The sequence below is a fragment of the Saccopteryx bilineata genome, chromosome X (assembly GCF_036850765.1).
Source record: "Saccopteryx bilineata isolate mSacBil1 chromosome X, mSacBil1_pri_phased_curated, whole genome shotgun sequence".
Classification (NCBI taxonomy): Eukaryota; Metazoa; Chordata; class Mammalia; order Chiroptera; family Emballonuridae; genus Saccopteryx; species Saccopteryx bilineata.
Window position 1 is genome coordinate 95,998,672 of NC_089502.1, and position 27,995 is coordinate 96,026,666.

The 27,995-nt window shown below is 38.9% G+C and overlaps 1 protein-coding gene across 3 annotated transcripts in view; it reads left to right on the top strand.

The window, feature by feature from the left end:
* Positions 1-730: 730 nt before the first annotated feature.
* Positions 731-27,995, top strand: part of KDM6A (lysine demethylase 6A) — a 250,028-nt gene continuing 222,763 nt past the window's right edge. For 2 of the 3 annotated variants that reach the window (XM_066250322.1, XM_066250323.1), the window contains exons 1-2: positions 732-3,623; positions 3,837-3,900. In XM_066250322.1, the coding sequence (XP_066106419.1) occupies positions 3,463-3,623; positions 3,837-3,900 (225 nt within the window). In that variant the 5' untranslated portion in view covers positions 732-3,462. Of the gene's footprint in view, positions 3,624-3,836; positions 3,901-27,995 lie in introns of all 3 variants that reach the window. The other variant, XM_066250321.1, reaches the window with a different exon arrangement.

Genomic DNA, 27,995 nt, shown 5'->3' on the forward strand with positions numbered 1-27,995 from the left:
ATTTTTATTTATCTATCTATTTATTTACTGAGTGAGTGACAGAGACAGAGAGAGAGAAAAGGAGACAGAAAGGGAGAGAGATGAGAAGCATCAACTTGTAGTTGCACTTTAGTTGTTCACTGACTGCTTCTCAAGCGTACTTTTGACTGGGGGACTCAAGCCAAACCAGTGACCCCTTGGTCAGGCCAGCGATCTTGGGCTCAGGCCAGCAAGCATAGGGTTTTGAACCTGGCTCTTCTGCATCCCAGTATGACGCTCTGTGCACTGCACTACCGCCTGCTCAGGCTCAGGTTCACTTTTTACAGAAATAATTATAAAATCATTTATCCCACTTCCCATTTCTCTCTCCATTAAGGACCTAAACCTTCATACCTACTGTACATGTTTATTTGAGATTATAAACTATTTGATATCTAACAAATTACATAGTGAAAGAAAGACTTGTTACTGTATAAAAATTGTCTCCTGCTTCATGATGAAGGGTGGATATTTGTAGTTGGGCCCAGGTAGGATTCAAATAATTTAACAACTGGCTCTCTGCCCTAATGACCATTTTAAGTATAAAAAAATGATGTACTCATAGTTGAACGACAAGATAACCTGGACTTGTTATCTTTGAATATATGTATCCTGATTTATTGATGTCGCCCCATTAAAAAATAAAATTATTTAAAAAAAAAATGATGTGCTGAAAGGTAGTTTATTATTCCATGCATTTAATACTTAAATAAGAACAATAAAAGAGGTACACAATACTAAATTATAAGAGTTTTCAAATATTCATGAAAAAACATGAAATAATACCTAACAAAAAACAATAAAACTGTTATTTATTTCCATGTTGCTTCTTGATTGGCATCTTCACTTGTAATTTTTTTCAACCATGGATGGAACGAACATTACTACAGGTACTTAGAATATGTTGTTGAGCAGATGAATGTTAAAGAGTAAGGAATGTAAATTTGTGATTTCCACATTGGGCAGCTCCCCAGATGCTCACCTTAGAGGGAACCCTGATTACAACTGGCATTTTAACAACCGGTTCGCCAAACTAAACAAAAAATTAGGTATCGGTTCTGCTGAACTGTTGTAAACAGGCTGAATCCCACCAGTGGTTGGGCTATACAGAGAGCTCTGGCTTAGAGGGTAAATAACTTTCCCAAGGTCACACAGCCAATGCAGAGTAAGGATTTGATCTAGGTCTGCTTGACTCCACCTACTCACTGCAAACACTCAATGCAATTTTGCCGCTATTACCTAGTGATGACCAAGGGTTACAAAAGGTTTTGTGGGGTTGGGGGTGGGTAGCCTTATAATCCTTGGAAAGTCAAGAAGCACCAACTCCAGGAAGATGGCCAAATAATGGCAAAATTTGTATCTCTGTGCAAATCTCTGTGTGCCTGTATGTGAGGAAGAGAGTGGTGTCAAAATATTTGAAGATCATTGTGACAAAGTTAACAATGCATATGTTAATTTAGCTGTAGAAAATATTCAGCCCTCTATACTCACTCATTCAAATAAAATAGAATACCATAAACAATGGAAGGGGTGTTTCAGAAAAAATAATTAAACATGAAATATAATCTATATAAAACTACAGTTAGTATAGTTACTAGTACCAGGGGAACAATTTAAAACTGTGTCTGTGTGCAAAATCAGTTGGGATTTCCATACTGAATACTTCTCACTGAATACTGCTAGGATTACTGAATCAGTACTGAATTGTCTTTATTACATTTTGAAATCCAAGTTACACATATCTTGTCTACTGGTTACATTATTGAAAATGAGTTCATGTTTCTAAATTCATATGTACATTAATATTTCCCTTTCTCTGAAGAAGTGTGCCTTTTAACAGATCTATTACGTGAAATTTATCTTATTATATGTTGAGGAAAGTAATGGACCGAAGGCATGTTTACTTTTTCTTCTAATTACACTATGGATTGAAAGCCAGAGTAGGGACTTTTATTTGTATCTGAGACACGGTCAGAACAAGAAAGTGTTATTATGGTCTCACATGTTGGTGGGTGGGGGGTATAAAGTCTTCTCTGGGTTGCAAACTGTGATGAGGGTTGCAAACTGTGATGAGGGTCTTAATTGTTTCCCCTCAGGCCTGTCTACAAGCAGCCCAAACCCTTCCATGCAGGCCTGAGATTACAGCAATGAAAACCAATAATCTGGAAATCCCGCTTAACAAATTTTCGTTACTGCTTTTTCTTACAATATAGTAATGAACTACCGATAACACGCAGGCAGCAAGAAAATTTGGCTCCAAAGTGCCGCCAACAGACCTTCGGCGGTGGGAGTCCCGGTCAGCGAGCCAGACCCGGTGGGCGACTCTTCATTCCCTTCGGCGGGGGTCAGGAAGCCTTCCCCCCTTCACTGTCGGCGTGAGTGAGAGTAACGGGGCCAGGACTGTAGGCCTGACCCAGGGCGGCATCTGAGCCGCGGGGCAGGGGACCAGCAGCCGCTCCTAAAGCGCGCTTCTCACGGAGGCCATAATTCCAGCTGTGCCAAAAGTGTGTGCCTCCAGAGGGCGGAGGTCAAGGGCCGTGCTCCGAGACCCTTACCAGGTCCTGGGGGTCCTGGACTCCCGGAGCGCGGGTCTGCTGGAGGCGAAGGCTAGGACAACCGCGGAACTGCCCCCCCCTCCCCCCGCCCTCGGGCAAGGGCGGTGTAAGGCGTCCTCGCTAACAGCTCGCACCCCGCCGCGGGCGGTGCCTGACCTCACCCTTCCACACCGTTCCCCTCCCCCTCCCAAGCCCGCCGCAGCCCCCGAGGTGACACGGCCCAGACCCTCCATTCTCTGCCCCATGTATTTAACTAGCACAACCTAACCCGGGGCTCCCTCTTGCGGACAACCCTTCCTTCGATAGACGGGCCCACCAGCCAACCAACAGTCAGAATTGGCGTGCGTCCCGCTCCCGTCTGTAGCGGCTTCGGTGGGCGGGCCTCGGGCAGCTAGCAAGTTTAGTGGAGCCACGGCTGACGTGAGTCAACAAAGGTCACGTGAGGCAAGCGAGCCCTGCCGATTGGCGGGCCTGGCCGGGCGGGGAGGGGGGGGTCACGGCGGCGGCGTGGGGTTCGCTGTGTGACACAATTACAACAACTTTGTGCTGGTGCCGGGGAAGTTTGTGTCTTCAACAAATCCCTCTCGTGCCCCCCAGCCCGGTGCGCTCCGGCCGTTCCCGCCGTCCCCGCCTGTGGTTACCCCTTGCCTTCTCCCGCGATGTGACCCTACAGCCGAGCCGCCGCTGCTGCCGAACCGGGGGCTCCGCAGCCCCTGCCGCCACCGCCTTCACTGCCGCTGCGTTGGGATTTTTCGTCGCTGCCGCCCGCGGCGAAGGAGGAGGCAGCGATAAAGTTGGTGTGCCGGTCCCGCGCGGAGATTTGGGGCGTCGTTGCGGGCCCCGGCCCGGGGGGGTGTCGGCGTTGGAGTTGTGAATTTGCTGCGTTTCCATGAAATCCTGCGGAGTGTCGCTCGCTACCGCCGCCGCCGCCGCCGCCGCTTTCGGTGATGAGGAAAAGAAAATGGCGGCGGGAAAAGCGAGCGGCGAGAGCGAGGAGGCGTCCCTTAGCCTGACAGCCGAGGAGAGGGAGGCGCTCGGCGGACTGGACAGGTACGAGCCTCCGTCGGCCGCCCGGTCGGCTCCGGACGGGCAGGCGCCTCTCACCAGGGCAGCCCGAGCGCGGCTCGCCCCTGGCGGCGGCGGGGCGGGCACCACGGCTCGGCGCTCTCGGTGCAGTAGCCGCCGGAGGGGCCTCGGGCTCGGGCTGGGTTGGGTCGGTGGCGTCCCGGAGGTTTAACGAGCCGCGTGTGTCTCTCCCTACAGCCGCCTCTTCGGGTTCGTGAGGTTTCATGAAGATGGCGCCAGGACGAAGGCCCTGCTGGGCAAGGTAAGGCAGTCGCGGACCGGAGCGCGGACACGGTCTCGGTGGTCGGCACCTCGCTCGCCCCTGACCCCGCGGGCGGGCCAGCGCTCATTGTGGCCGCGATCGAGGGCCGAGGGGCTTCCGGAAAACTATTTCCTGCCGCTGGGCTCCCCCCACCCCCGGATACCTCGCTGGCTCCCTTGCGAAATCGCCCTCTCCGCTTATAGCTGGAGGAGCGGATGGTAGCGCTTTGGGGCCGGGCTCAACTGGGTCGACTGAATTGCTTGTTGTGATAGACCAACGATCTCCGAGGTGCCTGTTTAGGGTCAAGGGATCTTAAATGTGCACATTTCCCCAAATTTCCGACTTCCTTGCATCACTGGTTTCTTTTCTTTTCCTTCAGACAGACTGTTCTTGATATCTGCTGGTAACCAAACGTTTTGGGTTTTCTTGTGTCCCTACTCCCTGAAGGGGGAAGTTGCACGTAGTTTAGGGCGGTGAAGAGTTGAGTTTGCATTGGGCTGTTGACATGCATCTCGATTGGTCTGTGTTTTACCTGAAGTTGGGTGACTTGTTTACTTTTTGGGTCTTTTTGTCATAGAAATCCTGCAGTTATCTGTGAGTGTGTTTTTTTTCTTGCAACCCCGTTTCCTGTCTGTCTGACAGGGGTAGGCCTGGAGGGGATTCGGGGTGTAGCTTCTGTTTATTTGTGTGGAAAGTTGTTGGCACTGTCATTTAGTTAAGTAATGGCTGCTCCTACCGGCCCAAGATGGCGGGACAGGGTGGGAGGAGAAAGTGAAGGGGGGGGTTTGGGGGAGGGAGGAGAGGTAAACATGGAAATAAATAGTAGCGATGGATAAGCCTTTCTTTCGGAGTGTGTAGCTTACTGGTGTTCAATACAAATTGTCCAAGAGGATTTGCGTGTAGAATTCTTGTACCTTTTTCAAGCTTGGGAGCAGCATTCATAAGCGTGGGGAATGCTTATCAACCTGTAGCACATTTAGTTACTCTTCCATAAGCTGTTGAACAAAGGCTGTGGAGACTCCATCTGCCTGCATCAGTTTTGTCTCCCTGACCAAAACCTGATTGAAATGATATTTGTGTTCTTTCTTCTTAACTGGGACCGTGAAAAACTTGGAGTGTGTGATAGGTGTTGCATTTATTTATTAGACGTCTTCTTTTCTACCTGAATTCAGTACCTTTGCATTTGACACCTAGCCTTATTGTTGCAATTGAGAAGAAAGTTCGAAACGACTAAAACTTAGCATTTTATTCTCAGTTGATTTTTTTTGTTTTTTAGTTGTCCTTACCTTTTGTTTCTAGTTTGGGTTAGGAGAATCACTGATTGTTTTTATGTCTAATTATGCTTTTGTTTTTGTTTTAAAGTGAGTGTTACGGGTTTCAATCACAAATAATGACCAGTAAGCTAAAAAGAAATAATCCTTTTTAGTAAGTCCAGTCCCTTTGAACGATACAGATAACTTGAATTAAAGTTTGACTGTGTAGGTGTTAATTGGCTTCATTAAAATTATTGCTGGAAAAAGAGTGACTAGCTCCTAAATGATTTTAAGCACCAGTGATTTAAGCCTTGAAAAAATTTTTTCAGTTGAGTAAAATATTTTATTTAAAAATACTTGGCTATTGTCAAAGTTGCCATTACAAAATATTAAACAAAATAATTTAAATTTAAGGAGCATTATTTTATTTTGGAGTGAATAATGCCGATCTTATAATAGGGACTTGCTGAAATTGTTTGTCAGGATAATTCACTTGGAAAAGTTTGGCCAAATTGATTGCTTTTGGTTACAGTAATGGAAAAAATAAATGGAATCTGATGTTAGGTGGCTAATGTGTAAAATGCTAGTTGAAGATTTCATGTCTCAGAATGGATTCACAGTGGATGGTGCATAACAATATATTTCAGAATGTAATATTGAACCCTGAAGTTACTTTGTACTATTGAGTTTAAATTTTAAAGAACTGAACATTTTCAAATATTTTTTTGTGAAATGTGGGATATTTTCTTGATGTGTGAATATGGTAACATCTTAAAAATGAGAAACCTGCGAAGCTTCATTATGTTTTGGGGAAGAATTAAGGCTTTATAAAATACTGGCTAATTTGATAAACATGTATTTTGTTGAGTTAAAGAGAAAGAAATCTTCATTACTTTCAGACTCAATGTTTGTGAGATCCACCTATTTTGGTCCAGATTCATTAACCTTAATATTAAAATAAAACGTTCTGGAGTCTGCTTGCGGCTTCATGCAGTTCTTGGTTGCATCTTTGTGAGCTTGAATATACCTTTGAAATGTGTAATGTAAAACTTGCCATTATATAACTTCTCATCATGTATTTGAATTGGATTCTGAATAAAATGAATGAGCTGGAGTCCTTTTATAGGAAGTATTGAATTATTTAGTTTTGTCTGTCTTTTGAGCAGTCCTGGGGAACAGGTTATTTATTTACATATTTATTTTTTTGAATATTGAAATATGTTGGTTTCAGAATTCTTATTCTCTGGAAGTCTTAAAAACAAATGTTGGCTTTTTGTTGTTGGGGCGGGTTCATGCTACTTAGCTGAGGGCAAATAATGGAATTGAGTAACTCACGATTTTTTTCACTAGGATTTTTGTCATTACCACTGCCCAATTTAGTCTGTATCTTGCATAACTATTTTTTTTTTCTGACAGAAACTTAGCTATTAAAACTTGTTTTTTAAAAATTCTTATTCCTAATATACATTATTGGATCTTCTTTCAAGTGGTTTTTTTTTTTTCAAATTTGTTGGTTTTATAAAAAAGATAACGTTTGACTTAAAAGCTTTGAAAAGTTTAAAGCTTTTAATAAGTGTCTTTTACTTGCCCCTGAATTTGTATGTTCCTTTTCCAGGTGTGAGTATGCTTATGCAGAGTGCTGATTTCTCTTAGTCTGTGAATGTTTTTTAAGATTCATTTATATTAGAGGCATTTGACTGAAAGAATTTTTGTTTGTACATTTGCTATTGTATATATCTCATAGGGTTTTGGGTTAAAAAATAAATTCATAATATAGCATATTATTTGTGTAGTAATGTTTTTAAAATATTTTTAAAAGACTGTAAACAGCAAGTGGTGGCTTAATCAGAGTTCTTGAAATACAACATGATCCTGACCACTTTGTTCTTTAAACTAATGCTGACCATTAATCTTTTGGTAGTATAATACCAATATTCTTATTTTTAAAATTACAGTGGAGTTACTGAAAAGTAATAGAGAACTGAAACATTTTAAGAAGCTGTGACTATTTCCTAAGTATCATTTGGAAACTGGATTAATCTTGTTTTCAGTAGGATAACGATTTTGGTTAAAGTATAAATATAGAGTAATACATAGCATAAATATAGTAACAGTATAAATATGGTAATATTGTAGAGCATATTTATAATAGTAATATGTTAAACGGCTTAGGAATCTTCCCTTTTTATAATTCCTTTTTTTAATTTTAATTTTCCATTTGAGGGGGGAAGAGAGAGAGAGAGGGAAAGAAAAGCATCACCTCACCATTGCACTTCGTTGTTTCATTTAGTTGTGTACTTATTGATTGCTTCTTTCATGTGACATGATGCACCTCCATGTCCTGAGATGATGCTTTATCCACTCATCATTATGGCTTTATTTTACTCTAAAATAAAAATTTCAGTTACATTTGACTATACAATATTGTATTAATTTCAGGTGTACAGCATAGTGATTAGACATTTAAATAATGAAGTGGTCACCTGGTAAATCTTACTTTTCTGGCACCGTACATAGTTATTAAATATTATTGACTAATTCTTATGCTGTAATTTACAGCCCCGTGACTATTTTCATAACAGACAATTTTTATTTCTTAATCTTTCACCTTTTTAACCTTATTAGAGATGGGGAATCTTATGTGACAGGGAACTATAGCTAAAATTTATAATTGTTTATTTTGAAGTATTTTTATATTTGCATATAGATAATATGGGAAAATTATTAGGTCAGTTTTAGAGGTTGCTTTTTATATTATAATATTTGGATATTGGTAATGTTAAAATTATTCTATATTATGTGTTTTTTTTTGTTTTCTGATACGAGGATATATTTATTTTTAGTACTAAGAAGGGTTAGTGTTTGGGTTCTAAAAGTAACCACAGAATAATGTCATGGTTTGTGTTTGAAAATTAGGCTTTTAATTTGATGAATCTTAAAAATGTTTTAGTTTGTCTTCTAAGCAATTATAATCATTATTGCTTACCTGGACAAAGTTTCCTGTAGTTAATACACATAAGCTAAAATTTTGATATGTTCTTGGTAGTAAGAAATTATAGAAAGTGTTTGCATATCTGGGCACAAATGAGAACTTCAGGAATATATTGTACATATACATGTATACACAGACACTTTTTACGTTTTACTTCTGGCTTGCTTTTTTACCGGATCGTTCTTTCTGTAGAATCAGTTACAAATTGAAATGACTAGGGGACATTTGACTGCCACCTCTAGATATTTTAGGTTGTTAAGAAAAATTGCCTGAGATGAATTTTTGTGACTTTGGTAGTAAAGTGGAGTGACAGGCCATGCATTGTAAACCAAAATGAAAGTTCAGTGCTTGGTTAGCTACACAGCAAAAAATCTTTTTCTGACTTGAGTATATAACATTTGTTTTTTATTTATACAGTACCAGTATTATTTTGCAGGTTTGAAAGGTTCTTGGTAAGTTTATTTTTATTTTTAAACTCACTCTAATGCTTTGAGCTCTTTGAAATTGATGTTAGTGACTGATAAAACTGTGCATTATTTATAATATTTCTGAAACGTGGTATCCAGAGAGCTATTTTATGTTATGAAAACACCACCAGATTGTCTAAGAATTGAAATGGTGGTTAGTTTGTTTAAGGCCCACATGCATTTATTTGTAAACTAGTTAATTAATGGAGTTTATTTAATGAATGCATAATTGACAGTCTTATGCACTCATACTGAAGCTTCACATATAATTTTATCAGTTTTCCATATTGGTTTGTAATTTGTCTACAGTATAAATTGGAGCAACAGATATTTGAGTGTACACTAAGTATAAGTATGAAGATAACATAGATAATATAGATATCTATATTACCTCACCTTCATTGAATAGTTCACTAAGAGGGGTGAGGTAAGTATAAGGATGACCAGCACAAGCACATCAGGGGCAGAAGAGGTGTAAAGTCTTCTGAAAGTTTATGATAAAGGTCAATTTAACAAAGTAGAATGACTTCTTTGTTGTTGCTGTTGCCACCCATTGAAACATGATTAGCAAGCATGTACAAAAAAAGCACTAGTCACTGGTCAGTGGTGGAATACAGGACTGAATGGGACTGCCAGACTACCTGTGCACTCTGGAGAGTATTAGGTTCCTTGGGTTTGCTGATTCTTAGACCCAGTTAATGCAAAGGTAAGGTAGAGGTGCCTTTACAGTATTTCTGCCAAGCCACAATAACTTGGACATTATTTATTTCCTTGGTGGAAATTTCTAACACCCTTTATGCTGTCTGAAATATTCCGGGGATGACTGAAGTAAAGGCGTGAGAAGCAGTGCCTTTGCAGAGTGCCATTCTGGCTCGTGTCCTAGAGTCTCTCATTTTTAGATTTAACTATTCCTGGACTTATTCCTGATTTGGGAATTTCAAAAGTTAACTAACAGCTTCTGGATTTTAGATGATTAGAATTTTAGAATTAACTTCAAAAGTTAACTGATAGTTGCTAGGCTAAAATTAACTAAAGCACTTGAGACCCATAATATTCTGATGTATTTTTTTTTACTTAAAACATTTAATAAGAATTTATATTATGTAACACATTCTGTGTCAGACATTTAAAACTAAATTATTTCATATTTTTACAATACAGTTGTGAGTTAAATGGGGGGGTGTTTCACATTTGTGAGAATTGTTTCTGGGCTAGCTTAATTTACAGACAGCCTGTTCCATTTATCCAGGTATATGTTTTAAAATTCTGCACTTTGAATATCAGGCTCCAGAAGAGAAAAAAGACCCCAAACTGCTAGTTCCTCATGCCTGGGGAATCTTACGATTTGGACCATCTTTCCCTGATAGACAGTACTAGAGGTGGGCAAGGCATTGTTTTCTTGGACCCATTTTCTGTTAATTCGTTTACTCTTGGGGCAGCTTTAAGTTGAAAGTTTAGTTTCAAAGTTCTAACCTAAATTGAGTCTCAGTAGAATGGCTCTTATTGATAGGATGGGGGATTGTTTCTTGATTGTGTTTCTTGGAGGTGACATTTCTTGATTTCAATATTAGTAGGGACTCTTCTAATTTTCTTTAGGGGAGGACATGGTTTAAATTAGGTTTTAGCTTTTAGAAGATGTTTACAGGATGATGTGCTGTGTGTTCTGTTCTTCCCTGATCTCTTTTTGTGGTAATGTTTATTTTTGTTATGGGCTTTTTACCTTGGGATCCTTGAGTTGAGTGTTCATGGGTCAGTTAAAAAAAAATTCTCTGACAGTTTTAGAAGGATACTGAAGAAGTAGTTAAATAATGGTCATCTTGGAGAACAGAACCCTCTTGGGTAAGGAGGAGAGATTTTAAACTTTATACTTCATATATTTCTGTACTACTGTTTATTTTTTAACCATAAACATGTATTATTTAAAAAAATACAGTAAGTATGCTGATAGTGAGTACATCATAATTATATTTTGGTAAACTAAAGATGGATTTTTACACTGATGTGTGTATATTTACAGATACCTGTAAAGGCCTTGTCAGGTTGGGATACTTCTGAACTGTGTTTCAGTGGAGACAAGAGTGAATGAAGTAGAGATATATACCCTTATTAGGTCCTATTTTTTTTACTTTTTAATTTTTTTTGCATTTTAGGTAGCTTTGTGAAAGTCACTGTACTCCTTTTTTTTGATCTTTAACATGTTTTACTGATGACTTTGCTTTTGGTTTTGATTTAGTCCAGGGTGACGTTTGAGACCTAATTAAGAACTAAAACCTGGGAAAGTAGGAATAATCCCTTATTTAGATAATTTTAGGTTTCTCAGCCAATTTGTAGAGTGTTGGCTACTTTCTTGCACAAACTTTTATTTTTTCTTTACCTATTTCTTTTTTTTTTTTGTATTTTTTTTTTCCTGAAGTTGGAAACGGGGAGGCAGTCAGACAGACTCCCACATTCGCCCGACCTGGATCAACCCGGCATGCCCACCAGGGGGCGATGCTCTGCCTATCTGTGGCATTGCTCTGTTGTGACCAGAGCCATTCTAGCGCCTGAGGCAGAGGCCATGGAGCCATCCTCAGCGCCTGGGCCAACTTTGCTCCAATGGAGCCTTGGCTGTGGGAGGGGAAGAGAGAGACAGAGAGGAAGGAGAGGGGGAGGGGTGGAGAAGCAGATGGGCGCTTCTCCTGTGTGCCCTGGTGGGGAATCAAACCCGGGACTCCTGCACGGCAGGCCAACGCTCTACTACTGAGCCAACCCGCCAGGGCCACCTATTTCTTTTATCTTTACTTTTCTACATTGCTAAAAGTGTTAGTGTCATTCTGTTTGTGAATGTATTCTTGTAGTTTTGTCTGTGGTAGTATTTTGTCTGCATTAGAATAAATAAAAGATACTGTTACTAAGTTCATTCTCAGGAGAAGGTTGGACTTTGTTATAATTAAGAGTATTATGTAAGCACATCTAATTGATTTTAATTTAGAACAGTGGAAGAAATCCTTTCAGATAAAGGGTTGTTTACAGACTGTAGACCTATTACATTATGTTTATTAACCTTCCTCTTTGTAAAAATCAGTTTACTAGGGAAACTTTCCAATATTTTATTTTATTTTTTTCAATTACAGTTGACATTCAGTATTATTCCAGGATTTTCAAAAGTGCAGAAAAATCAGTCAACCATCACTGACCATTACCCACCTTCAACAATTTTCAGCTCCTATTTTCATTTCATCTGTATCTTACCCCTCACTCCTGTTATTTTGAAGGAAATCTCAGACATCAGTCACATCATTTAATCCAGTTATGATTTGGACCATCATAACTGGCCCAGATATTTCAGTTTTTCTCTGAAACATAGCCACAATGTCTTTATTATACATAAAAATAACTTAATATTAAATATCCGTGGAACTTGATTTTTTAATTTTCATGTGGAAGTTAAGAATTGCTTGGAACGTGACTAGAAAACATGTAGCTGAATATATGTGAGCTTGTATTTTTTTTTTTTTTTTTTAGAGAGAGACAGACAGAGACAGGAAGGGAGAGAGATGAGAAGCCTAACTCATAGTTGCATCACTTTTTTTAGTTGTTTGTTTATTGCTTCTCATACATGCCTTGATGGGGGATTGGGGGGGGCTCAAACCTATCCAGTGACCCCATGCTCAGGCCAGCAACCTTGATATCATTTTGATGATCCCATACTCAAGCTGGCGACCACAGGGTTTATGAGAGCTAGAAAAGCTCTTGCTTTCCTTGGTTGATTTTTGAAATGTTTGCTGACCTCCTGTGAGTGAGGGACTGTGCCAAGTCCTGAGGCAACAAGTGTGACTTAGCCTCTGCCCCTATAGTCTGGAGAGAGACGAACGGACTGAATGATCATATGATGTAATAAGTATAATAGTTAAGGTATATGCAAAATGTTGTGAGTTCTTAAATGATGGAGCAATTAAAACACTTAAGAACTTTTGATAATGGGTAATTTAAACTATTTACACAACTACCAACATTTTGGAGCAGTTAATGTTGACTGGAGAAGTGAGTGAAGGGTACTGCACAAAATTGTAACGTTTTTTTCTTGTTATCAAACCTGAATAGAAGTTTAGCAAGAGGAAAAAGGGCAGAGTTGGAGGTATGAAATTAAATGGTATTTGGAGAATTGTGAATATTCTAGTGTGGGTAGCATGTAGGGCGGGGGCAGCAAACCTTTTTATACCTACTGCCCACTTTTGTATCTCTGTTAGTAGTAAAATTTTCTAACCGCCCACTGATTCCACAGTAATTGTGATTTATAAAGTAGGGAAGTAACTTTACTTTATAAAATTTATAAAGCAGAGATACAGCAAGTTAAAGCATATAATAATACTTACTTACCAAGTACTTTATGTTGGATTTTTGCTAAGTTTGGCAGAATAAATCTTTATAAAACAACTTACTATAGTTAAATCTATCTTTTTATTTATACTTTGGTTGCTCCACTACCACCCACCATGAAAGCTGGAATGCCCACTAGTGGGCGGTAGGGACCAGGTTGACTACCACTGATGTAGGGTGTCTCAGTGGTATTGGGAGGAGGTAGCTGAACATGTGAAGAAGACCTCTTTACTGTGAGCCATAGAATGTTTTGGGTAGTCATTGAATTTAACTCTCTAATTAGGGCGACATACATGACCAGAAGTAGGTTTTATGGAAGTACAGTGTGTCCGTAAAGTCATGGTGCACTTTTGACTGGTCACAAGAAAGCAACAAAAGATGGTAGAAATGTAAACAGTTTCATACCTATTCCATGCAGTCTGATGTGGGCTCACGCACAGATTTTTTAGGGCTCCTTAGGTAGCTATCCCGTATAGCCTCTACAGACTCATCACTGACTGATGGCCTACCAGAATGGGGTTTCTCCACCAAACTGCCGGTTTCCTTCAACTGCTTATCCCACCGAGTAATGTTATTCCTATGTGGTGGCGCTTTGTTATAAAACGTGCCAATATTCACGTTTCACTTTGGTCACGGATTTGAATTTAGCGAGCCACAGAACACACTGAACTTTCCTCTGTACCGTCCATATCTCGGCTGGCATGGCCGTAGGCTGCTCTGCTGTATACATGGTGTTATGTCATCATCTGCGCATTTGCACATGCTGCCACATCATCCTACAGAAACTGGGAGGGTTTTCCTTTTATTTGGTGCAGATTTCACATTTCTGTCATCTTTCGTTGGTTTCCTGTGACCGGTCAAAAGTGCACCATGACTTTACGGACACACTGTATTATTGGCTTTGATAAGAAGGATAAAGTGGAAGGGAAAGGAACCTAATGATGTAGTATTGATGGATAGGTTGCAGTGCATGTATTTTAGAGTACAATTCTGCTTCTGCCACTTCCTAGATTTGTAATACTTGGGCAAATTATTTCATCGTTCAGAGGCTCAGTTTTCTCATCTGTAAAATCGAAGTGGTAATAGATTTCTGTCAGGCATTTTGTTAGGAAAATATATATAAACTGCTTGGCATTGGACCTGGCATGGAAGGTGTTTAGTATAAGATACATGTTATTATCGTCTTGAAAAAGACAAATTTAAAGTAAGGTTGTAGTCTAGGAATGAATGGAGAGATAGAGGCAGATTTGAAATCTCTTGAAAAGGCCTTTTTTGGCTTTCATAATAACTTACTACTTTGGTTTTTTTTTCTGTGTCTCTGATTGCATCTCCGTCTTTGCAAGGAGATTCTGGTCTAGATATTCTTTACTAACTGATCCCAACCTGCATGTATGGTATACTTGGTTGCCACTTGATTATTTAGGCATTTTGAAGGTACTTTAAACTGGTCATATGTAAACTGAATTTATCATTGTCTTTGGTGTTACTTATCTTAGTAAACGGCAGTTATGACTCCTCTTTTTCTTAACCTATCAAGTCCTAATAGTCACGATACCTTGTCATTTCTGCACCTTACGTCTCAATTCTGTTTTTCTCTCCATCCTCAATGCCACCATCCTAATGGTAGTTGTGATCGTATCTTTGACTTTTGAAATACCTTCATGCAGTTTTTTTTTTTGAATAGGAATACTTAGACATAATACAAAATTGAAAAGTTATACAAAGAATGTTACAGTGAAGAGAAAATTTCCTTCCCATACTAACTCCCAGTTATTTAGTTCCTATTCTCAGGCAGTTACTAATAGAAGGTTTATTGGCTAACTTCCTATTTCAACACATACAAGCATACACTGCTGTATTTTTTTTTTTTACTAAACAAATGAGATCCTACTGTATCCAAATTGTTAAAATGCTTTGCTAATTTTACTGTTTGCTATATGAAAATATTAGTATTTATATTGTGTTGTCTTGGGTTTGAGAATTGTTCTTTGTTATTTAGGTAGTGCGATGTTGGTGAGGTGATTGGTTTTGGTGATTTTTAGGTTCTCTTACTCCATTATACATGGTATTGAAGGTAAAAAAATTTTCAACATGCAAAAGTCTCAATTGAAAGTATGTTCACATGTGTTTTCCTAAGATAGTTGCTTAATTTTATATGCCGTGAAGTGTCAGTTGGATTAATTTTGTGTGCTGTGAAGTGTCAATTGAAATAATTGGTAAATTTTGCTGTTATATTTTGGTTTTACTGGTATGACTGATTATCAGGCTATGTGAATACTAATTTAATTCACTCCCTGAATGTTTGTAGAAGTAGCCATAGTTTATACTGCCTAATATCTTGTGTTTGCAGGAGTCATTCACCTTCTTGATTTATTCTTAATTTTTATTATAGAATAGTAAAAATAGGTAAACTTATATTCTTGATTCATTGAAAACAGTACACAGGGTATAGTGTGTTATTAACTTATTTTATAGCAGAGTATCTTTATTTTCATTTTAGATTGGCTGGTAGTGGATCTAGAACAAGGGTACTTTACTTTTTGGGGGTAGTTAACTCTTTGAGGGTTAGTGTAGCTGTATACATTTTGTATATGATTTCAGGGAGTATATGGATCCCTTTTAAGCCCAACTGTGGACTCCACTATTTTCATTTAGTTTAGTTTACTTATCTTGGGTAGAGGTGTTAATGATAGAAGTATGTTAGGGAGAAAGAAAGGTTTTAGAGCTTCTGAATTGGTTAGGCTTAGATGGCATGGATTTTATGCCACAGTTTTGTGGTCTATGACCACTTCACATGTTTTCTCAAATTCTCTTATTGATTGTAAGGATGCTAGGGGAGGAGAATGTGCACTGATCCCTAGAAAACTTAACTCTTCTAAGTGGGAAAATAGCTAGCTGTAAGCACATGTGCCTTTGACATAGTTAATAGGCTTTAGTGTTCTCTCAGCCTGGGTGCTCAAAATGCTGGTTTGGGTGGGAGGCTGTGTGATATATCAGGAAGAACAACAGAAAACTGAAGGACCTGAGTTTTACGGTCTGCTGCCTCTTTTAATCAGGTTGCTTAGTTCTTTTTCCATTGTCACCATCTGTTAAGATGAAGGTTTGGGAATTAAGATATTCCAAAGTGACTAGCACCAGATTTTAGGAGGTTGTTCTTTTTAATTTATGAGATTGACTCAATTATTTAAGGTTTTGACCCAGAAGGAGGGTACAATGAAACTTTATTCTAGATTGTATTTTCTTTGATTTCAGCCTTAGGCCTTCAAGGCCAGAAACCAAATGAATGTAAGCATGAAATGGAACTGAGACTTATCATTTTGTTGATCTAGTATAAGTAACTATTCATTTAGTCTTAGATTGATTTGAAATTTGGTCTATTTATTAATGGTTGATGTTCTGACTTCCTTTTCTTTTTGTTTCTTTTTTGAAGGGGAGAGAGAAAGCAAGCAAGCAAGCATTGACTTGTTGCTCCACTTAGTTATGCATTGATTGTTTCTTTTAAGTGCCTTGACTGGGGATTGGACTGGTGACCTTGAGCAGGCAACCTTGGCTTCAAGCCAGGGACCCTATGCTCAAGCCAGCAACCTCGGGATCATGTTGACAACCCTGTGCTCAAGCTGGCAACCACAGCATTTAGGTCAATGTTCTAATTACTGGACCACCACTGGTCAGGCTTGACTTCTTCAAACTAATTCTGTCTTATTGTTAGGATTGTTATTTCTTAGGTCAGATCTGATTTCTAATTCTAGAGAATGGGTATTCAGTGGTAGTCAACCTGGTCCCTATTGCCCACTAGTGGGCATTCCAGCTTTCATGGTGGGCGGTAGTGGAGCAACCAAAGTACAAATAAAAAGATAGATTTAACTATAGTAAGTTGTTTTATAAAGATTTATTCTGCCAAATTTAGCGAAAATCCGACATAAAGTACTTGGCAAGTAATTATTATTATACGCTTTAACTTGCTGTAACTCTGCTTTATAAATTTTATAAAGTAAAGTTACTTCCCTACTTTATAAATCACCATTACTGTGGAACCAGTGGGCGGTTAGAAAATTTTACTACTAACAGAGATACAAAAGTGGGTGGTAGGTATAAAAAGGTTGACTACTCCTGGGTATAATCATCCTGTATACCTGCTTGCTAGGAAGGAACTCATATGAGTGTAAATGAATTCTCAGATGTGAGTTTATAAGAAGTATCACATTGAATAAATATGTACTATTAGGTACTGGGCATTTGGATGTTACAAAGATGAGTAAGGGCCCTTAATTTCCTTAAGAATAGGAAAAATTACTTGGCATTAGTTGGAGCACTTTCTGATCTATTGAATGTAAACTTTTATTGTTGGATTTTGCTGCTCGTTTGTGTATGTATGATTATATTTTCATTATAAGTATCACTTAAGATGGATTGGGAGTTTGTAGTATTAATTCAAACTATAACTTTTTTTTTTTTAATTTTCTAAAAATAATTTGCAGGGAGAGACAGACAGACTCCCGCATGCGCCCGACCGGGATCCACCTGGCATGCCCACCAGGGGCGATGCTCTGCCCCTCCGGGGCATCGCCATGTTGCGACCAGAGCCACTCTAGCACCTGAGGCAGAGGCCACAGAGCCATCCCCAGCGCCTGGGCCATCTTTGCTCCAATGGAGCCTTGGCTGCGGGAGGGGAAGAGAGAGACAGAGAGGAAGGCGCAGCGGAGGGGTGGAGAAGCAAATGGGCGCTTCTCCTGTGTGCCCTGGCCGGGAATTGAACCCGGGTCCTCCGCACCAGACTATAACTTTAAAGAGAAAATTATTTTGTAGCACCTTTTCAAAGATTAATGATAAAGTGATAGATAAAATGAAATGGGTCTTGTACTTGAAGTTGTTCACGTTTTATCATTGACACACTTGGCCAAGATATTGTAGACAACATTCAGAAATCAAAGGATAACTTTTACTGCTATCTGTAAAGATTATTCAACCCTTAAATAGTCATGTTTTTATTAAAAGAGTTAATAGGGTCTTGATCTAAAGGAAAAGCTGGAGTCCTTACAAATCTGATGTATTTTGGCTGTTTCTTTGTCTTGTTGATTTTGTTGTACTTACAGAATTGGACATCACATGACAGATTAGAGATCAAGAATAAGTTCTGGGAATGGAAGTTCTTTTCTGTTGGCTTTCTTGTGTATGTGTGTGTGTGTGTGTGTGACAGAGACGAGGAGAGAGATGAGAAGCATCAGTTCTTCATTGCGGCACCTTCTTTGTTCATTGATTGCTTTATCATATGTGCGGGGGGGGGGGGTGTACTCCAGCAGAGCGAGTGACACCTTGGTCAAGCCAGCGACCTTTGGGCTCAAGCCAGCAACCGTGGGGTCATGTCTGTGATCCCACCCTCAAGCTTGCAAGCCTGTGCTCAAGCTGGATGAGCCCGTGCTCAAGCCAGAAACCTCAGGGTTTCAAACCTGGGACCTCAGTGTTCCAAGCTGATGCTTCTTCCACTGCACTACCGCCTGGTCAGGCTTTATCAGTTTTTTGCTTCTTATACTTTTGAGGCTCTATAATTTAATGTATACACATTTAATATTGTCATGTCTTCTAGTGGGTTGATCATTATGTCTTTTTTCCCGTAGTTTTACTTTTACTCTATATCATAAGTGATTTTTTTTTGTGTGTGTGTGTGTGTGTGGACAGCATGTTGTTAGAGCATTTAAAAAATCAGCTTCTCTAATCTCTTATTGGTGTATTTAGACTATTTACACTTAGGGTAGTTATTAATATGTTAGGGCTTAAGTCTCCTGTTTTGTTTGTTTGTATCTTCTGTTTCCCATTCTTCTGTTTCTTTCTTACCTCCCTGTGGGTTATCTGGATATCTTTTTGGGATTTCACATGATTTCTAGTGTTAAGTGTATCATTTTGTATAGATTTCTTATTGATCCTTTAGCTATTGCAATATTCATATATAATTTATCACCACTATCTGGAATGGATGTTTTACCACTTCTAATGAAGTGCAGAAATTTCACTTTCATTTAGGTGTTTTGCCGTCTCTTTTTAAAATATAATTTTCAGTATTTTTTCTGCATAATATTGAATACCACATTAAATGGTTTGATACATTTTGCTTCAACCAGCAAATATGGTTTATGAAATTCAACGTTTTACCTATTGCAATGTTGTTGATTTTTTCTTTCTGAAGTCGCAGCCTTCTGCTTTCATTGTCTGTCTGTGTAAAGAACTTTTTAAGCCTTTCTTCAGGTAGGTTTCCTAGCAACAAATTACCATATTTCCCCATGTATAAGCCACACCCTTTTTCAAAAAATTTGTCGTCTATAAACTGGTTTCATCTTATATAGAGGTTGTAGATTGTTTTTACTTGCATTTCCCACTCTTTGCGCTTGTCTTTGCACTCACTGTTGAAGACAGTGATTCGTCATTAGACACAGATGAGGACAAGCTAGTGGATGGGAGTTTTGACAGTGATGAGGAGTTGTATGAATTTTATGATGAATAAAACGAGTTTAATAACTTTATGTAATACAATTTTTTTAAATTTTTGGCCCAAAATTTAGGTGCGTCTTATACATGGGGAAATATGGTCTTAGTTTTTCTAAGATTGTCTTCATTTCCCTTCATTTCTGAAGGTTATTTTTACTGTATATAGAATTTACACTTACAGGTCTTTCAGTATGTGAAAAATGTTATTTTCTTCTGTTCTCTATGGTTTCAGATCAGAAATTTGCTGTCATTTGAATTGGTATTCCTCTATAAGGAATACCAATTTTTCTCCAGCTACTTTCAAGATTTTTTCTTTGTCTTTAGTTTTCAGAAGTTATTATAATGTATCTTGGTGTGGTATGGATGTTTTTATTGTTATTTCATTTAGGGTTCACTCAGTTTTTTCTGTCAGTGGGTTAATGTAAAATTTCAGGATTTTTCAATCATTGTTTCTTTGAATATTTTTTAAATCTCATTCTTCTTCCAGGATTTTTGTACAAGAATCTTAGCTCTTTTGTTTTTTTTTTCCTGCCTATTTTCTTGTATAAGTTGACTAAAGTCTATTGATTTGTTCAGGGACTCCATTGTCTAGCATTTCCTTTCCACTGTTTAGGCCATCCAGATAATTTTTGTTTTGGTTATTGTATTTTTTGACTTAAAATTTTCATCTGGTTTTTAAATAATAACTGCTGAGATTTTTCCATTTTTATTTGTTTCAAGAGTATTTTATGTTGCCTGCTTTCAAGTCTTTGTCAGATATTTCATCATACTTTTCTGATGTTTGGTAAGGTGAGTGATTTTTGATTGTACCTTGGGCATTGTGATATCATATTATGAGAACTCTGGATCCCATTCATTCTTTTTTATAGTAGGCAGTCTCCTTGTTGAAGTGTAGTGCAGGGGCTGGGTGGGTGTGTATGTTCAGCTTTCACTAGGGCTCAATTGACAACCACCCTGGCAAAAGTAGGGCAATGAGGTCATATTGTTTTGACTGATGGAATTCAAGTTCAGCTGCCCCACTGTTTTCCTATCTTCCTGGAAAAAGTTGAGCACTTGCCTCAGGGGGTGAGAGGGAGTAAGATCAGCTTCCCTAGCAAGAGAGAGGTGAAGAGCTAATTCATACCACTACGATCCTGTGTGGAGCAGAAGCTCACTACTTGATACCACTATCCCTGAGTTGATGTCAGGTGTGGGGTGGTGGAAGTTCAGCTCCCTTTGGGTACTCCTGGCACCAGAGAATGTATGAAGCAGATGGTCGGCCATTCAATTCAGTCTCATTGTTGGGTGAGTGTTCAACTCTCCACAGCCCTACTGACACGGGATGGAGGGTTGGGGATTGGGAGGGGGGATGCTGATTGGCTTCAACTCACTCTGCCTTACTCTGTCTTGATGCCTGGATACAAGTTGAGCTCCTCACTGGTTCCTGATGACAGTGGGCCTGTGTGTATGTGTTTTGAAGTGTAGTAGTGACTAATCTTGCCTCATACAACCTTTTTATTTTTTTATTTTTTTTTAATTTTTATTTACAGAGAGAGGGATAGATAGGGACAGACAGACAGGAACGGAGAGAGATGAGAAGCATCAATCATCAGTTTTTCATTGCGACACCTTAGTTGTTCATTGATTGCTTTCTCATATGTGCCTTGACCGTGGGCCTTCAGCAGACCGAGTGACCCCTTGCTCGAGCCAGTGACCTTGGGTCCAAGCTGGTGAGCTTTGCTCAAGCCAGATGAGCCCGCGCTCAAGCTGGCGACCTCGAGGTCTCGAACCTGGGTCCTCCACATCACAGTCTGACGCTCTGCACCACCGCTTGGTCAGGCTTGCCTCATACAACTTTTTAAAGTCTTTGTGCTGCTTGGTGATGGAGGCCCAGCTTGCCCTTGACCCTGATGACAATACCTTAAATGTATGAATCTGAATTTTGCTTGTGTCCACTGGGTGTGGGGTAAGGAAGAGCAGCTCCTTTTTTTAGTCACACCACTAAGCCCCCATCTTCTTCAGGGTCTGAAAGATCAGCTTCATACTCAGCCTCAACCATACTATCCTGGAAGGGAAACTGGAGCACCCCCTTCTAGGAGGTAGAAGTACAACTGCCTGTTTTGTCTGGCCAACACTACCCTGGTAGGGGACTTGGATTCACACTGCTAATTTCCCACTCTGGCTGAGGGGAAGAGGGTATAAAGATTAGCTGCATGTTTTGCCCACAGAAACTGGAGGGTTCACATGTGTCTTTGTGTATGAAGATTTTCCATTGATGTTTGCCTAGAGTGTGGTGGGTATTGCTGAAAAGGTTTCTCTTGGTAAGCTACACCTTCTTTAGTCTTTTGGATAGGAGGAAAAAGGCTTTTCATAGAAATTTTTTTCCTCTTTGACTATTGATGGTACTGGATTGGGGGCCTCTGAAGCAGCACCCTGTTAGTGAAACGTGTAAGAAAACCCAGGAACTTACTGCTTTGTTACTTCTCAAGTGCTGAGGTCTTTAAGAAGTCTGGTGCCCTTTTTTTTAACTTTCACATACTTCCTATGCTTATTTGTTGTGTTGTGTCCAGGGTTTAATTGTTAGAGGAATGAAGCTACTGTGTTTTTAAGGAATTGGAGGTTTTCCATTGACTTTTATAGTAATTAAGTTTGAATTGTGATGTTTTATTTAGGATATGTTACATGAATGAAATAATTTAAAAAATTTTAATTGAATTTATTAGAGTGACATTAATAAAATTATACAGATTTCTGGTGCACAGTATGTTGCATTGTGAAGTAAATCTTCCAAAATCAAATTTATAGGAAAATCTTAACTTGGACATTATAACAGGATTCTTATTACAAAGCTGTTGTATCAGGGCTTGACCCATAGCTGTATTATTTTGGGGACAAGGTTTGAATGACTACAGCACTTATTTTTGAATTATCCAGTGCTTTCTGTCTTTTTGTATTTTTCTGAAGTGAGAAGCAGAGAGGCAGAGAGACAGACTCCCACATGCACCCGACTGGGATCCACCCGGCATGCCCACTAGGGGGCAGTGCTCTGCCCACCTGGGATGTTGCTCTGTTGCAACTGGAGCCATTCTAGTGCCTGAGGTGGAGGCTATGGAGCCATCCTCAACACCTGGGCCAGCTTTGCTCCAGTGGATCCTTGGCTGCAGGAAGGTAACAGAGAGATAGAAAAGGGAGGAGGAAGGGTGGAGAAGTAGATGCGTGCTTCTCCTGTGTACCCTGGCGGGGAATCGAATCCAGGACATGCACACACCGGGCCAGTGCTCTACCACTGAGCCAACTGGCCAGGCCTTCTGTCATTTTTTAAAATTACTTTTTTAATTGATGGCTTTTAGAGAGAGAGAAAGAGAAGCATTCATTTGTTGTTCCCCTTAGTTGTGCATTCATTGGTTGCTTCCCTTATGTGCCCTGACTGGGCATCAATCCTGCAACCTTGGTGTTTTGGGGCAATACACTAATCGACTGAGAGCTGATCGGCCAGGGCCCTGTCATACTTTTTAAAGGCAGTACATTGTTAATATACTGAGTAAAACTGAAAGATCAGTTGAGTTATGGCAGAATGTCAATATTTTCGTTTGCCATCAAACAGGAGTTTAGTTTCCTATGCCTAATATACCAATGCAACAGAACAATGTACTCCTTTTGCAATATTAAGGTCAGGAAAAACAAAATCCCTTCCCTAAATTATTGTTATTTTTTTACAGTTTAGTAAGCATAATTTATTGAGTTTTATATGAAGTACCTACTGTATTTGTCTTTTTCCAGCAAATCAGAATTTTAGCAGCAGCAGGTTGGAGAAGGTGAAGGTATTTATTGCAAGTCAGACAGGCAAAAGGCTGAAGTCCAGTGCAAAACAAGGCAGGGTCAGTTAGATATAGAAGTTTTAGGTTACCTCCAAAATCTTGGCTGGGACTTCCTCACCCGGGAAAGTCTATAGGCATTTTCATCTCTCTTCTGTGTCTCATCTTAAACTATATAGTTCTAAAGTGAGTACCAGTCTTGATGTAGTTTCTCCTGTGAATCATTGGTTATCATACTCCATTTAGTCTTGAGTTAGTTCTTTTTTTTTTTTTTTCTTTTCTGAAGCTGGAAACAGGGAGAGACAGTCAGACAGACTCCCGCATGCGCCCGACGGGGATCCACCCGGCACGCCCACCATGGGGCGATGCTCTGTCCACCAGGGGGCAATGCTCTGCCCATCCTGGGCGTCGCCATGTTGCAACCAGAGCCACTCTAGCGCCTGAGGCAGAGGCCACAGAGCCATCCCCAGCGCCCGGGCCATTTTTGCTTCAATGGAGCCTTGGCTGCGGGAGGGGAAGAGAGAGACAGAGAGGAAGGCGCGGCGGAGGGGTGGAGAAGCAAATGGGCGCTTCTCCTGTGTGCCCTGGCCGGGAATCGAACCTGGGTCCTCCGCACGCTAGGCCGACGCTCTACCGCTGAGCCAACCGGCCAGGGCTTTTTTTTTTTTTTTTAAAGTGAGAAGAGGGGAGGTAGTGAGACAGATTCCCACATGTGCCCTGACTGGATCCATCTGGCAACCCCCATTTTGGGGCTGATGCTCGGTCCAATCAAGTTATCCTCAGTGCCCGGAGCTGACGCTCGAACCAATCGATCCACTGGCTGTGGGAGGATAAGAGGAAGAGAAGAGGAACAGAAGAAGAAGAGAAGGAGGAGAGAAGCAGATAGTTACTTCTCTTGTATGCCCTGACTGGGAATCGGACCCGGGAAGTCCATATGCTGGGCCAACACTCTATTCACTTAGCCAGCCAGCCAGGGTTGAGTTGGTTATTCTTAAATTTAGTTGTAACTCCCTTTTGGTCCTGGCAGGATGTGAGTGTAACATCCACCCACTATACCACCATCTTGGATCCCTCCCCACATTCTTAAAATACTTAAAATAGACAAAGTAATTTAGAAGTTTTTAGGAGAAAGATGATAGGTGGTACATACACATGTTTCTCTATGAATTTCAAATGAATAGGCAAGTGAAAATTTATTAGGTAGGAGGTATCAGTCTACCTTAGGCAGAAGATAACTAATTTCAGCCATGTACATGTTACAAAATTTCCTATTTTCAAAATGAAGGCCTTTGTAATTTATGCTAGCTCTAAAATGTTATAATTTTTGTCCTTTGTCCTTTTTGTTCTTTCAGACTTGGTGGAATGCAGTTTGTGGAACTTGATTTTTTTTATTTTAGAAATAAAAAGATTGTTAGGCTCTAATATGAATTCTCAAAATAAGTTTAGCTATTCTGTTTAAGAAATCAGTCGATTTATCTTTCTGTGTAATATGTCAGTCATAATGGGAAATGGAAATAAATATATTGTGCAATCTTTGATTAGTTATTTTGGATTCTCTTATTTAATTTCTATATACAGTCGTACCTTGAGACCAACATATGAATTTTTTAAGATAAGAGCTGTGACTCAGTTGTATTTTTGTTCAAGATCCGAGCAAAATTTCTGAGATACGAGTTGTGATTTGGGAAGCTGCTGCTAGTTGGTGCGTCGGCTTACAGGTCCAGTATCAGCAGTTTGATATACGATTTGACTGACTTATGAGCTCGGTTATAGAACAAATTAAATTCATATCTCAAGGTACCACTGTATTTGACTTTCTCAATATTTTGTTATTTCTAATTTCGTTAATTTTTTGTCATGGAGCATAGCTGTTAAAATTTAAATCTTTTAAATTTATGGGGACTTGCTTTGTGTGGTTTATTTTAGAGAATGTTAAATATGTTTTTGAGTAGAAGTATATTCTGCTGTTGTGGTTATCAGTGTTCTGTAGATGGTTTTTTGGTCTTGTTAGTTTATAGTGTTCAAGTTTTTTGTTTCCTTGTTGATCTATCTTGATTGTTACAAGTGGAATGTTGTGGTATCCAGCTATAATTGTTGAACTGTCTGTTCTTCAGTCAGCTTTTATAACATTTTATATGATTACTGATAAAGTAGGATTTCCGTCTGTCCTTTTGCTCTTTGTCTTCCATATTGTCTTCAGTCATTTTTCTGTGATTTCCATCTTTGTGTGTGTGTTTTAGATATTTTCCAGTGTACCATTTTACACTCTTCATTAATTTATCATGTTATTGTTTTAGTGGTTGCCCTGGAATTTACAACCAGTTCTGATTGATAGCCACTTAATTTTAGTAGTACATAAAGACTGCTCCTATATAGTTCCATTTCCTCCCTTTCCTTTGTGTTGTTACTGTCATGTTACACCTTTGTACAATACATTGTGTTTTCATCAACACTGCAGGTATATAATTACTGCTTTATTGAGAGTTCTAAATCAAACAGGAGATAATATATTTAACAAACCCAAAATGTATTTATTGTGCCCTTTATATTTACTTGAGTAAGTTAACTTTACTAGTAGCCTTTATCTATCTATCTATCTATCTATCTATCTATCTATCTATCTATCTATCATCTATCATCTATTGGATTTGAATTACTGGTTAGTTTCTTTCATTTTCATGTGAATGATTGCCTTTTGTATTACTTTTAGTACAGGTCTGCTAGTGACAAATTCAGTTTTTATTAGGCAAAAATCTTATTTTTTCCTTCATAGAGGATAGTTTTGCTGGATATAGAATTCTTGGTTGACCATCCTTTTCTTTCAACGTTTCCAACATGCCATCCCACTCATTGCCTTCTGCCCTCCATGGTGTCTGATGAAGAAATCAGAAGTCAATTTTATTGAGGATCCCTTGAAAATGATGAGTCAGTTCTTGTTACTTTCAAAATTCTCTTTTTCTTTTTACAGTTTGACTAAAATGCCTCCTAGTGTGAATCTGTTTGAGTTTAATTTATTTAGAGTTTATTGACCTTTTTGGATGTGAGTGTAAACTTTTTATTGTTAGATTTGAAAAGTTTCAATCATTGTTCCTGTCAACGTTCTTTCTTTCATCAACACTCCTGTGACTTCCAACGTGTATGTTTTGGTACACTTCATGATATCCCACAGGTTTCTAAGGCACTGTTCATTTTTCTTCATTTTTCTCTTTCATAACTGGATAATCTCAGTTGATTTTATTTTTTTAATTTTTCAGTTACAGTTGACATACATCATTATATTAGTTTCAAGTGTACACTCCAGGGATTGGACATTGTATAATTTACCAAGTGATAATTATCCTGATAAATCTGGTACCCATCTGACACCATAAATAGTTACTAGAATATTATTGACTATATTCCCTATGCTGTACTTTATATCTCCATGACTATTTTGAAATACAAATTTGTATTTTTTAATCTCTTCACCTTTTTCACCCATTCCCCCAATGCTCTTCCCATCTGGCAACTATCAAAGTGTTTGTATATCAGTCTGTTTCTGTTCTGCTTGTTCCTTTATTTTGTTTTTTAGATTCAATTTTTGATGGATAATGTATTAATGACCATTTTATTGTTCATATTTTTAGTCTTTTGTTTTTCTTCTTAAAGAAGACCCTTTAACATTTCATGTGATACTGGTTTGATGATGAACTTCTTTAGCTTTTTCTTGTCTGGGAAGCTCTTTATATGTCCTTATATTCTAAATGGTATCTTTGCTGAATAAAGTAATCTTGGTTGTAGGTCCTTGCTTTCTATCACTTTGATATTTCTTGCCAATCCATTCTGGTCTGCCAAGTTTCTATTGAGAAATCAGCTGACAGTCTTATGGGAGCTTCCTTGTGGAGTGCTAACTGCTTTCATCTTGCTGCTTTTAGGATTCTCTCTGTCTTTAACATTTTACATTTTAATTATCTGTTTTGGTGTGCATCTCTTTGTATTTCATCTTGTTTGGGACTTGATGCACTTCTTGGATTTGTATGTTTATTTCCTTCACAAGGTTCAGGAAGTTTTCTTTTTTTCTTTTTCTCAAATAGATTTTCAATTTTCTTTTATTTTTAATTAATTTTTTTGGGGGTAATCATTTTGTTATTACACTTATGTATGCATTCATTGGTTGCTCCTTGAATGTGTCCTGAATGGGGATTTAACTCATAACCTTGGCTTATTGGGATGATGTTCTAACCAACTGAGCTACCTGGCCATGGTGGTTTTCAATTTTTTGCTCTCTTTCCTCTCCTCTTGGAATCCCCATGATAAGAATGTTGATATTCTTGAAATTGTTTGAGAGGCTCCTTATACTTTCCTCATATTTGGATTCTTTCTTCTTTTTCACTGTTCTGATTGGGTTTTTTTTTTTTTTTTTGCCTCTTTTTGTTTCAAATTGCTGTTTTGATTTTTGGCTTCATCTACTCTACTGTTGATTCTCTGTAAATTATTATTTATTTCTGACTGATTCTTTTTTATGGTTTCCATGTCCTTTCTTATGCTGTTTAAGTTCTAAGTTCATCTACTCTTCCCCTAAGTTCTTTGAGCACCCTTATGACCAGTGTTTGGAACTCTGCATCTAATAGATTCCTTGTCTCCAATTTTGTTGATTTATTTTTTTCATTTTTCTGGAGTTTTGTTCTGTTTTTTCATTTGGGATGTGTTTCTTTGTATCCTCATTTTGACAGCCTCTCTGTGTTTGTTTCTATGTATTAGGTAGAGCTGC